Here is a 12,853-nt window from a genome sequence, read left to right on the forward strand (position 1 = left end):
GGAGAAGAAGAAGAACAAGAACAAGAAGAAGAAGAAGAAGAAGAAGAAGAGAATCAACAAAAATAAGAAGAAGATGAAGAACAAGAAGAAGAAGAAGAGGAACAAGAAAAAGAAGAAGAAGAAGAACAACAACAACAACAATAAGAAGACGATGAAAAAGAAGAAGAAGAAGAAGAAGAAGAAGAGGATCAACAACAATAAGAAGAAGATGAAGAAGAAGAAGAAGAAGAAGAGGAACAAGAAAAAGAAGAAGAAGAAGAAGAACAACAACAACAATAAGAAGAAGAAGAAGAAGAGGAACAAGAAAAAGAAGAAGAAGAAGAACAACAACAACAATAATAATAAGATGAAAAAGAAGAAGAAGAAGAACAACAACAACAATAATAATAAGATGAAAAAGAAGAAGAAGAAGAAGAAGAGGATCAACAACAATAAGAAGACGATGAAAAAGAAGAAGAAGAAGAAGAGGATCAACAACAATAAGAAGAAGATGAAGAAGAAGAAGAAGAGGAACAAGAAAAAGAAGAAGAAGAAGAACAACAACAACAACAATAAGAAGAAGATGAAAAAGAAGAAGAAGAAGAAGAACAACAACAACAACAACAACAATAATAAGAAGATGAAAAAGAAGAAGAAGAAGAAGAGGATCAACAACAATAAGAAGAAGATGAAGAAGAAGAAGAAGAGGAACAAGAAAAAGAAGAAGAAGAAGAACAACAACAACAACAATAAGAAGAAGATGAAAAAGAAGAAGAAGAAGAAGAAGAAGAGGAACAACAACAACAACAATAATAATAATAATAATCACATGATATTTCTTATGATCATGAACTTATCTAATGAGAGTTTTGGTACTTGTGATAAGAAACTAAAGGTGAAGAAGTGAAGAAATCATTTTCAGACACTAGGTTTTTGTTATTTAATGTTTTTCCTAGTGCACAGATCATCACCTATTTACTATAAACAAAAACTATCTATTGGTCAGGATAGAAAAAAGCAAAAGCTTCCAGATGACGAAGGTATTAGAAACAATTCACTGTTGTTAGGTTTAATACAAACAAACAAAAAGTAATAATTGGAGCAAGTATTTGGAATCTGAATTCAGTTTCAGTAAATATCTTACAGTCACAGTGTTTTAGTATTAAGTTTTGCAATCTTTAGTTTTACAGAACATCTTGACAAACTTTGGGCATGAAGTGAACTAATTTCTGTATCAGTTCCCTATAGTGGAAGTTTCCTCTAACAAAAAATTTAGTTTATATACACTACAGCATCTTCTTCTTCTTCTTCTTCTTCTTCTTCTTCTTCTTCTTCTTCTTCTTCTTCAGTAAATCATCTCTCTCCACCTATCCCTATCTTCTGCATCCTCAACACTAGCTTCATATCCTCATTTATTACATCCATATACCTCCTCTTTGGCCTTCCTCTTTGCCTCCTACTCACTCTCCCTCCTCTGAACATGTCCAAACCATCTTAATCTGGCCTCCCTAACTTCGTCCCCCAAACATCCAACATGAGCTGTCCAGCATCGATGATTTCATTTCTTCACTCCTGCAACCCACAGATGATCTATGAGGTTTAGGTCAGGACTGGATTATCCTGCTTTAAAAAACTCTTCTGCACTTCTGCTGCTTGATTAGTTTTTTCACTCATTTTCACTCATTCATCTGAGTTCATGCATTCATCATATGTTTATAGCAACCTTATCCAGAGCAACTTACCTCATTTTATAGAACTTGCTCAGGGGCCCAGGGTGGACATTTGGCGAACCTTCCAATCGGTGGTCCAACACCTTAACCACTAAGCTACCACATCCATTTAGAAAAATCTAAATACTGTATCAAGCGAATGAAAATATGCAAGAAAATGATGCTAGGTGAAATCCTGTGTGTTCCACCAAGCTGATATGCTGTCAGGTGTGTTTATCTGACAGCTCAGTTGATGTGGATGTTGGGAATCTTGGGAATTCTAAGCTGAAAGTTTTTCCATTTTCCATATACATTCGATTTCAGCATTAATGTTCAACCTCGTTCTCAGAATTTTGCACCACTGTACTTCTGGTTTTGACCTTTGCCTGTTTTGACACAGAATATGTTTTGTCCTTGTGGAATGTTGCCTCCATGTGCTTTAATGCAATGCCAAGATCACAATTGTTGATTGGAGCTAAATAAAAAATACATACACCTTCCCTCATTCACTTACATGTCACTTAATCTCACTTCAAATGTCATCAAGGAACCAGGATATCCTTGACGTCTGGACGTTTTCTTCCTTAGTTTTGCCTTGAGGCTTTTTATTTAAAAAAAAAGCTATATGAAATATTTGCATGTGTGTGCTGCATTAGATAAGCCACCATCTTGGATAACTGTTTCTTAAATGCAGTTCGATGTCAATCCACCTTTTAGGTCACCTGAAGTTCTGTGTCATTTATCTAATGTTCAAGGAAGGAGTCGCCAGTATTAGAGCTTTGGTCAGTATTTCAATATAATATCAGAATCCGAATCAGAAAGAGCATACAAGGAATTCGTGTTACTGTCATAAGCTCCAGTGCACCGAGACAACAATAATAAAAACGGGATAAGAAATAGAAATACACATTTAAATAGAAAAATAAAATAAATTGTACATGTAGAATAGAATAAGATGAGATGTAGAGTGGTAACAAATAAATATAAGGTTATTGCACATATTTTTATTGCACAATGGGGGGAACATTTAACTGTTCATGAGGTTGAGATTGCTTGGGGGAAAACTGCCTGGCTGTCCTAGTATTTGGTGCTCTGTAGCGCAGGCCAGATGGCATAAGTTCAAAAAGGAGATGGCTTGGATGTGAGGGGTCCCGAGGGATTTTCTGAGCTCTTTTCCTCACTCTGGAGGTATACAGTTCTTGAAGGGTGGGCAAGGGAGCACCATAATCCACTGGTAATCCACTGACAGATAGAGCTAGAAACAGAGAGCTGGGTTAGTTTGGTTTGGAGGAGTGTTGGGATGATGGTGTCGAAGGCCGAACTGAAGTCCACGAACAGGAGCTTCACATAAGTCCCTGATTTATCCAGATGCTGTAGGAAGAAGAGCAGTCCCATGTTGACTGCATCATCCACCAACCTTTTTGCTCGGTAAGCAAACTGCAGGGGGTCCAGTAAGGGTCCAGTGATGTTCTTTAGATAAGCCAACACCAGTCTTTCAAACGACTTCAAGACCACAGACGTTAAAGCAACAGGTCTGTAGTAATTAAGTCCTGTTATCTTGGGTTTCTTTGGGACGGGGATGATGGTTGAATGTTTGAAGCAGGCAGGGACTTCGCCCAACTCCAGTGATCTATTGAAGATCTGTGAAAAGATGGAGGCCAGCTGATCATTATTTAATAATGATCAGCTAGTCTTCTTCTTCTTCTTTCTGCTTTTCCCTTCAGGGGTTGCCACAGCGAATCATCTCTCTCCACCTCTCCCTATCTTCTGCATCCTCAACACTTACACCCACTAGCTTCATATCTTCACTTATTACATCCATAATAATGATCAAATTATGTAAAATACTATCTCATAATAACCTGTTATTTCAGTATTGATGTGCTGATATGGTACAGCGTTCTGTGAGGAGACAGGAGGAAGGAGTCTCCAGTGTCAGCACTTTGGTAATGTCATTTTTAAAGCATATTTGATTTAACGTGTCATTATTTTGACTCATTATCTTCATATATTGTCATGTTGTTGACGTAGTGCTTGTTTCTGTAAATAGACAGGAGTCTCCAGTGCCAGTGGTTTGTAACAGCCAGGAAACTTTGATGTGCGGTGTCTAAGCCTGAAAGAGGAATTTTACTGTCAGGCTGGAGGTTCTGCAGAAAAAAAGTGAGTCAAAGTTAGACTGCTACACTAAACAAATCTCTTGGTCTGACCTTTGAGCTCAGATTTGTCATTTGCGTCTCAGTAACACAACAGCCAATAAACCAAATAGCAGTTCAACAAAGAGAAACATGAATACTAAACACCTGCTTGCTACGTAATAGGTGATTTATTTAGTCTTCTTATGTATAAGCGACACTTTAACACACTATGAAAACCATCCTCCGAAACGCAAACAGAGAAATAAACTGTTGCTGACATGAGCAGCATTAACTGCATGTGTAAGGCTTAAAGGAGGATGAAGGGAGTGTACAAACATTCAGAAGGTCAGAGACTTTTGAATGCTGGTAAATGACGATGACCCCATTTCTCCAATCACCTCCCCCAGCTTGTTTAAACAAGATTTCTACAGCCCAGAAAAGTGGCTGTAGTCAATATCAGTGGATTAAAAACTGAGAAGATGAGGCCAGCTTTTCAGCCGTTGCTGCTGTTTATATGGCACATGTGTCTGCTCACCACTGTAACAGCGGACAATGGTAAAGTAAAGCATTAACTTCTTACGTTCTGGGTGATGGTTTTATGATTTGACTGAATGCTCTAGGATTTTAGTGAGGGGGAAACTTTAGGATCATTAGGTAGAGAAGGAGAAATAATTTGGGGCCTTCTTTTGTAGATTTAGAAAATTTATAGTTAGGAGACTGTGAGTCAGGCTTATCTTACGTTAGCTCTGAAATGTAGCTTCACACTTAGCTTAGAAGAAATATTTAATCGAGAAATAAAAATTACGGATCAAACTAGGAAAAATGATTAAACTAGGAAAAATGTAGAAGGAAAATTGAGAGGAAACAGACTCAGAAAATGACACCCATTCCTGTCTGAGATTATGAATCATTGTGGGATGTGTATCTTCATGATTCAACAGGTCTTAGACACATATCTACAGTTTTCAGGTGAAATCATTCCCTGTAGCAAATGTGAAAACTTGGGTATAAACTGTGACAAGATAGATAGATAGATAGATAGATAGATAGATAGATAGATAGATAGATAGATAGATAGATAGATAGATAGATAGACAGACAGACAGACTTGGGGAATATGATTGATTGAGTTCCATGTAATGAGCTCCATTTTAACCTGACATAGAGCTCCAAAGATGCCTAAAGTGCCCAATTTAACCAGATTAAAAAGGGAATTTATCCTCATCTGGGTGACACCGGAGAGTGTGATTTCCCTTCTATAACTGTACAATACATCATTATTTGGAAGTGTGTAACCAGGACTGTGATTTCTGAAATCATTATAGTTTTAAGATGAATTTCTTGCTATAAGCAAGCCCCAGTTCTATATGGTCCTGTTGATATTGTGTAAGCATCCACAGGTTCACATGTTAGGTCACTTCCTGGTCTCTGGGATACAGTAGATCTAAAGGGGTAGAAGGATTTATAGCCAGACACTTCAAGTGATCCTGAGATATACCTTTATTTAATATCTCTGTGTGTGAATGTGTGCTGTGTTTGTTCCAGTGTGCAATCGGCCTCCTGAAGAGAATGGCTCAGAGCTGAGCGGAGGACAGTTATTTTTCGAACCAGGGACAGAGGTTACCCTGTCATGCAGCCAGGGCTACTCGAGTGCCGGAGGGTCACGTAAAATAACCTGCAAAAAGAATGGAGAGTGGACCATGCGCGAGCTGAAGTGCAACCGTGAGATAAAGCAGACTTTTACACAAACACACAGTGACGATATAGAGAATTCATCATATATATGGTTTATATGATTGTATTTGCATTCCCATCCGAAATCTTTTCTCTGTACCTCTCCCTCACACTGCATTCTATAGCAATGACACAGGATGGTGTGGATTAGGACTAAAAAAAAAAATTCTTGGAAAAAACTTAACGGACATCTTGAACATCAATATTTTCTAAGGATATAATAAATATGTAGACACTAATGTATTTCACCCTGAATTTAATACATTATTTTTCTGTAAATTATGTAACAAAGAAACACATATAATCATGTAGTGAAGTTGTCTATAAGTAGTTGACAGATTATCTATTAAAGAGATTGCCAGTGACAAGGACTTTCTAACTGCATGTGAAGAATTACATTTTTGTCTTCCATCCAGTCCTTGTCTATACCCACTTTATTCCTAATTAGGGTCACAGGGATCTGCTGGAGACTATCCCAGCACACATTGGGTGAAAGGCAGGGGTACACCCTGGACAGGTCACCAGTCCATCACAGGGCCACATATAGACAGACCTAACCACTAAGCCACCACGCTGCCCATTTTTGTCTTATTAAAGAGAAAAAAATAGACTGAAGCTATACATAGTATAGCTATAATAATAACAAAACACTGTTTATAGCTACTAACAGGAACTAACACGCTTTTTCCTTAACAGCAATAAACATCAATATAAATGGATAAAAAGTACAATGTGCTGTTTCGAAATAATTTATACGTTGGGAAATTTCTGTGGTATACAGTAAGAGGAATCAATCACTTTATAATAGGAATCAACTCCAGAGCATCGCATCAACCGGTCACTGATTATATATTCCTATAAACAACGTGAACAACATGCTCCATTAAAGTTACTTATTCAAGTATCGTGAACCATTCTTTAAAACCAGCGTCAGCTAAATATCCGTACACAACAAAACACACATCATCCACAAATCAAAACCTTTGATCTCGCCCTTATGGCGCAGTCATATTAGACCTCGCTGTGTTTACTTTCCGAGACATCTGTAAACACAGCCTTGTGCTGTCAGACTCACAAAAACCTAACCAGCTTCAGCTCAACTTATCAAGCGGGCTTTGATTTCCTGCACACAAGACGCTTTTATATAAGCAATAATCAGTACAAAGGGACCAAATTAGTTACATGCTGTACACCACATGTTCCCATGGTGCTAGTTTTATTATGTTCTAATGTTCTCACGCAGCAAAGCGATGTCCGGTTCCTGAATCGCTGCAGAACGGAAAGGCAGACTTCGACGGGATTGTTTATAAAACCGTCATCACATATTCCTGCCTGGAGGGGTGAATGCATTCCGCTTTACATAATGCCTCATAGCTTTCTATAGAATCTTGAATGTACTGGATTTCTTATGTGCAGAAACCCTGAACCTCAAGGAAAAAAAACAAATTAAACGTTACTATGTCATTTATATGACGTTTATGGAAGGAGTCTCCTGGGATTAGTAGTGCTGTGTCTGTATTTTCAATCAATATCTTGTTATTTTTGACTTAATAACTTTCTGTGAGGATACATTTATTCATCGTCCGTGGAAGGAGTCTCCGGTGTCAGTTTTGAAAGCTCTGCGTCATAATTTCCATTTCACATCTCATTATTTTGACTTATTATGTCACTGTTATCGTCTTCATTGTATCACGGATATCGTTGGATAGCTTGCTGATAAGGCACCGTTTTCTATAAGTAGACATTTTATTCAACGTTAAAGGAAGGAGTCTCCAGTGTCAGCATTTTAGGTTAAGTATGTTAAGTAAGAAATTTTAGTCAAATTAAAAATATTAATTATTAATTATTTATTTTTGTCCCCATAACTTGTGTTTCAGGGATTCTGTACATGTATATTACAATACAAATATTCCTTAAAATATTCCACATGCAACTGGAGACACACGTGTGTGTATAGTGTGAAAATTGTCCGGGTGTTTATTTGTGTGTGTTAAGATACATCTTGGATGGAGCCACTCAAAGCCAATGCTTACACACCGGCCAGTGGAGTCAACCGACCCCAGAGTGTAGACGTACGCCAACACACACTACTCATGATCAAGCTTAACTAAAACCCTTTTCCTTTTAAAATCAGCATCTAATCAGTGCTTTTTTTTATTATCCCCACTCCAGCTGTTGTTTGTGATCTTCCGGTTATTCCACCTTACGCTAAAATCGTGTATGACAGGCAGTTCAGCGGGGACACCGTAGAGTTCGGGTTTGGGGGGACCTATGAGTGTTTGCCACCCATGGCTCTGTTTGGTGAGAAAAGAGCTACATGCACTGCTGACGGAACATGGAGCGAACCACCGGAGTGCAAGCGTGAGTACGACATCAAGCAACATCCTGTAGGATAATAGCCTAGACGAAAGTCATTATTAGGCATTACTGAATGAAAGAATTCTTAAATCCGATTGGTTCGGAGATGCTGTAGTCCAAATCTGAGGTTTATAAAAATGACTCCGAATGTTACTGTAATTTCTTTGGAGGTTAAAGGAGAAGATTAGATTTTGGGACATTTCTTACTAATCCATTCCTTTACTTTTTCCCTTTGTGTAGTGGTAACGTGTCCCGTGCCCATAGTAATAGACAATGGATTTCTGTCGTTTGCTGAGTTGCGTGAGCATGGGTATAAGGAAAAAGTCAAGTACGGCTGTAACAACCCTTATGTTCTCGATGGAACAGTTGAGGTTGAATGTGAAAAAACTGGCTCATGGTCCAGAATTCCTGAATGTAAAGGTATCTGCTCTCTCTCTCTCACACACACACACACACACACACACACTGCTTCTCCACACTACGGATACCATATAATGCAGTGCTGATATTTGTATCTGTTGCTGTCTAGTTCTTCATATATCCATATCTGGACCTAGAACTTTGTCTAAGCCGAAGGATTGTTTTAGACACATGAAGCCAGGATCGCATGGCAGTGCAAAGCATTACTGTCTCTCTTTCACATACATGAGCTCACAGACACCTACGATTGGCTAGCGTCACTGTGACTGACAGGGGAAACAGTGAGGTCATGCACACAAGACATTCCTTCAGCCTGTGAAATATATAAACAAACCATTTGAAACTTCCATGGCTCTGACCAGGCAGTTAATAAGGACTGCGAGCCAGAACTTCTCTTCCAGAATCAATGGCTGACCTCACAAATTTGCTTCTAGTGGAATGGTCACAAAAATTCCCATAAACACACTCCTAAACCTTGTGGAAAGTCTTTCCAGAAGATTTGAAGCTGTTATAGCTGCAAAGGGTGGGACAACTCCATATATCCCAAAAGTTATTGAGGTCAGGACTCAAGCTCCTCCACACCAAACTCTCTCATCCATGTCTTTACGGACCTTGCTTTGCACAGTCATGTTGGAACAGGAAGGGGTCATCCCCAAACTCTTCCCACAAAGTTGGGAGCATGAAATTGTCCAAAATGTCTTGGTATGCTGAAGCATTAAGAGCTCCTTTCACCGGAACTAAGAGGCCAAGTCCAAAACAACACCTGAATTCAATGATTTGGAGGGGATTTGGAGGGGTGTCCCAAAACCTTTGTCAGTATCGTGTATATCTGACACCTCATTCACGTCTAGCCAGTTACACCACTTATGTCTGCTTTGAGCCTGGTTTCGATGCACACCCCATTCCTTCTATGGGTGTCAACAAGTACATATAAAATCTAGACAGAGTATTTATACTATATTAAAGTATACAGTTAGGGACTGGGAACCTGCTGGAGAAAACAAGAAAACAAGTTGCACAAGCATGCTTGTGGGGGAGAGGATCTCCAGCTTTCACTTTAAATACAAATAAGAAATTGTACATGAATATTTTGAGCACTTAACAGATACAGAACTGGATAATGGTATAGCGATACATGTCTAATCTCTACAACACACACACATTACAGCCATTCGAATCATTTAAACCACACTGCACACCAAACCTGTACTGATATGCTTGAAATCTTATACACACACACACACACACATTCGACAAACCTTTGATCCTACGTTCAGAATGCAATCACATCAGGCCTGTATTTGCTTCCATAGACATCTGTAAACACAAATTGTTCCCCCCCTTCTAAAATCAACATGTCAGCCATGTTTTTTATTTCAACATTGAATTTTTTTTCCAGTTGTGAGGCTGTGAGAGATTCTTAGCTGTGCACCACATGTTCCATGGTGTGAGTTTCATTATAATTACGGACTTCAGACCAAGTTAAGTTAGGAAAGCAATGGAACTTTTGAACCCTATCTTTTTGCCTACGTGCAAATACCACAGAATTTGTGTACAAAGCAGAAATGTGTGATTATAATACAGTATGAGTATGATTCATACTTTCTGGGTTGTAAGTACTTACAAGGTCTCAGTTACATTACAGACGCAGTGGATAGAGGTTAGGTTGAAAAGCTGCATTATTAATTCCTTTAATATAGGAATTTAAAAAAAAAACAGCTTCATTGCTGTGGATTAAAATAAAATATAAAATTAAATGAACAGTAAATGAAAATTGTTTTTAATTATATTTAATGTTGGTTGTTTAATAATAATATAATTTGAAGACCATTTTAATTTTTGGGAGGGTCACTGATATCTGGTAATGCTCACTAACTTTCGTTAAAATCACAGTAAAAGTTAAATAAATAAATAAATAAATAAATAAATAAATAAATAAATAAATAAATATGGAAAGAAAGAAAGAAAGAAATATAAACAAACAAACAAACAAATAAATAAATAAATATGGAAAGAAAGAAAGAAAGATAAACAAACACAAACAAATAAATAAATATATAAACAAAGAAAGAAAGATAAACAAACAAATAAATAAATAGATTAATTAATTAATTGATTAATTAATATACCAAAAATCTATTCATTAAAAATATTTTTTTTACCAAAAAGAACAAAATATCTGAGCTTTAAATGATGCAGTATATTGCCATTGCTTTGTAACTGCACTTAATGACAGTCTGTATTTGTAACAATTGTTCATTTTTTTCCCTCCACATTCTCTGCCAGCTCCTTGCAAGGTTAATATTGAAAGGGGACGCATTTTTTACAAAGGCTTAAAGAAATGGATTGAAGACTTCAAGCCCAACCAGGTGTTGCACTCGGAGAGCGTCACTGTCTACTGTCTGGATGAGAAGAGAAGTTGCGGCTATCCTGTGAGCATGCAGTGCAGAGACGGACAGATGCCGATCCCTGCCTGTTACAATGGTGAGTTAAACTGTACCTTACATTTTCACAAGCTATTGTACGCTCTCTGAATGACTTGCATTTCGCATATCACCATTAACATACTCTGATCTTCAATAGCAGCCATTTGTTGACTTGGTTTGTAACAGAATTGACTTTTCTAGTGTTTCACTTTGGTTACATAATCCTCACTTCATGTCCACTTAAAGAGAGTGATGCAGCGGCGCTTTAGTCTGTCCAGCACTCTTGTCTCCTCAATACCGCATGTTGATACTGACACTTCATCATCTCGTTGATTGCTAACTGCTATCTAGTATCTTGGCACACCTGCTTCACAAACATACCTGCACTGCACATCCCCACAAGCACTATATTTCACATCGGATCCTTCTTTTCACACATCCTTAACTTGATAAATAAATACACTACGCGGCCAAAAGTATGTGGACATCCCATTCCGGATCCAGCCTTTTCCCATTTGCTGTTATAATATGCTGCATGCTTCTGGGAAGGGTTTTCACTATATTCTAATTATTTTGTGTTCATTCAGCCACAAAAACATTACTTACACACACACACACACACACGGCTCGGTGTCCTTCTCCTCTTCGGTTCCTTCTCTCCCACCTCTCACCTTAACAGAGAACAGACATTAGTGACATTCACATCCTTACCTCTCATTTCTCCGCCCCCCATTCACAAAACCTCATTCCAAACACGGAACGTCTATGAAACTGCAAATCAGCTCCATTCATTTCCTCCCTAATTTAGTCACAATCGATTCCCATCCATCAGGCAGCTCGCTCCTAGCTACCAACCAATGATTATGAAGATTTCTTTATTGATCACCTGAAAAATACAAAGGCTCACAGAAAATGTTTATAAAACCACATCAGACTTATCAATAGTAAATGTTCAAGGTAATCACATGCTTCCACTGAGGCACTTACTTCCTTCTTCTGCAGGCAGGTGCTTTGTGATTGGCTAGTTTTGCTGTGATTGACAGGAGAGAGGAGCAAAAGAATGTCCCTCCTTTGAAATTTGTAATCTTCTATTGCCCCACTTGACCTGCATTTATTTTCAGTCTGGGAATATGGGAAAATGAACCAAATGAAATCCCTAATTTGAGATAGAGACCCCAAAATATAAACAGAGAATAGTTTAGTCTTAAATAAACTCTTTCTCTTGTGGATCTATCAAGCATCAAGATGAACTGTAACTGCTATTTGTTTCTATCTATCTATCTATCTATCTATCTATCTATCTATCTATCTATCTATCTATCTATCTATCTATCTATCTATCTATCTATCTATCTATCTATCTATCTATCTATCTATCTATCTATCTATCTATCTATCCATTCATCCATCCACAGAACCCAGTTACACCAAATACAAATTTAATTCAGGCTCACTTCCATCTGAGATCAAGCAGTGCAACTGACCACTGGAACCTGGGACACCAAAAGGACAAATAGAAAAGGACACTGAGAGCTGCTTAAAGAAAAACTTTAAAATGACTCTTCTGGCACGTAGCATTGTGATTTAGGTTTCATTTTCAATGTTACAATGTCAAGAAATGTCAAAAATGTAAGAGGATTCTTTAACATTAAAGGTTTTGCATTTAAATTACTTCATGTCTCAATCGCCATATTTCAGATATATCGAATTTATTATATTAAAAGGAAAGAAAAAACACTGGAGCTATCATGTTTTTTTTTGGACTTTCCTTTAAACATTAAAGGAGTAAAAGTACAACATGATCTATATTAGATAGTGTATACACCGATCAGGCATAACATTATGACCACCTGCCCTAATATTGTGTTGGTCCCCTCTTTTGCTGCCGAAACAGCCCTGACCTGTCGAGACATGGACTCCACTAGATCCCTGAAGGTGTGCTGTGGTATCTGGCACCAAGATGTTAGCAGCAGATCCTTTAAGTCCTGTAGGTTGTGAGGTGGGGCCTCTATGGATCGGACTTGTTTGTCCAGCACATCCCACAGATGCTTGATTGGATTGAGATCTGGGGAATTTGGAGGCCAAGTCAACA

At 37.9% G+C, this 12,853-nt stretch overlaps 1 protein-coding gene across 1 annotated transcript; it reads left to right on the top strand.

Annotated features, from left to right (window-relative positions):
- Positions 1-4,218: 4,218 nt before the first annotated feature.
- On the top strand, positions 4,219-12,432 carry LOC131361158 (beta-2-glycoprotein 1-like). Its single transcript, XM_058402090.1, has 8 exons — positions 4,219-4,378; positions 5,369-5,545; positions 6,801-6,897; positions 7,553-7,629; positions 7,730-7,918; positions 8,156-8,335; positions 10,622-10,819; positions 12,177-12,432. Exons 1-8 carry the CDS (start codon positions 4,303-4,305, stop codon positions 12,242-12,244), a joined length of 1,062 nt encoding a protein of 353 aa, XP_058258073.1. The 5' UTR covers positions 4,219-4,302; the 3' UTR covers positions 12,245-12,432.
- The last annotated feature ends 421 nt before the right edge of the window (positions 12,433-12,853 follow it).

Source organism: Hemibagrus wyckioides, linkage group LG11 (genome assembly GCF_019097595.1).
Source record: "Hemibagrus wyckioides isolate EC202008001 linkage group LG11, SWU_Hwy_1.0, whole genome shotgun sequence".
NCBI classification, from domain to species: Eukaryota; Metazoa; Chordata; class Actinopteri; order Siluriformes; family Bagridae; genus Hemibagrus; species Hemibagrus wyckioides.

Excerpts from the sequence above, each read along its gene's own strand:
- LOC131361158 (XM_058402090.1), top strand. The coding sequence starts at position 4,303 with ATGAGGCCAGCTTTTCAGCCGTTGCTGCTGTTTATATGGCACATGTGT. Across the intron at positions 5,546-6,800 it reads GCGCGAGCTGAAGTGCAACC|CAAAGCGATGTCCGGTTCCT; the intron begins GTGAGATAAAGC and ends GTTCTCACGCAG. Across the intron at positions 7,919-8,155 it reads CGAACCACCGGAGTGCAAGC|TGGTAACGTGTCCCGTGCCC; the intron begins GTGAGTACGACA and ends CCCTTTGTGTAG.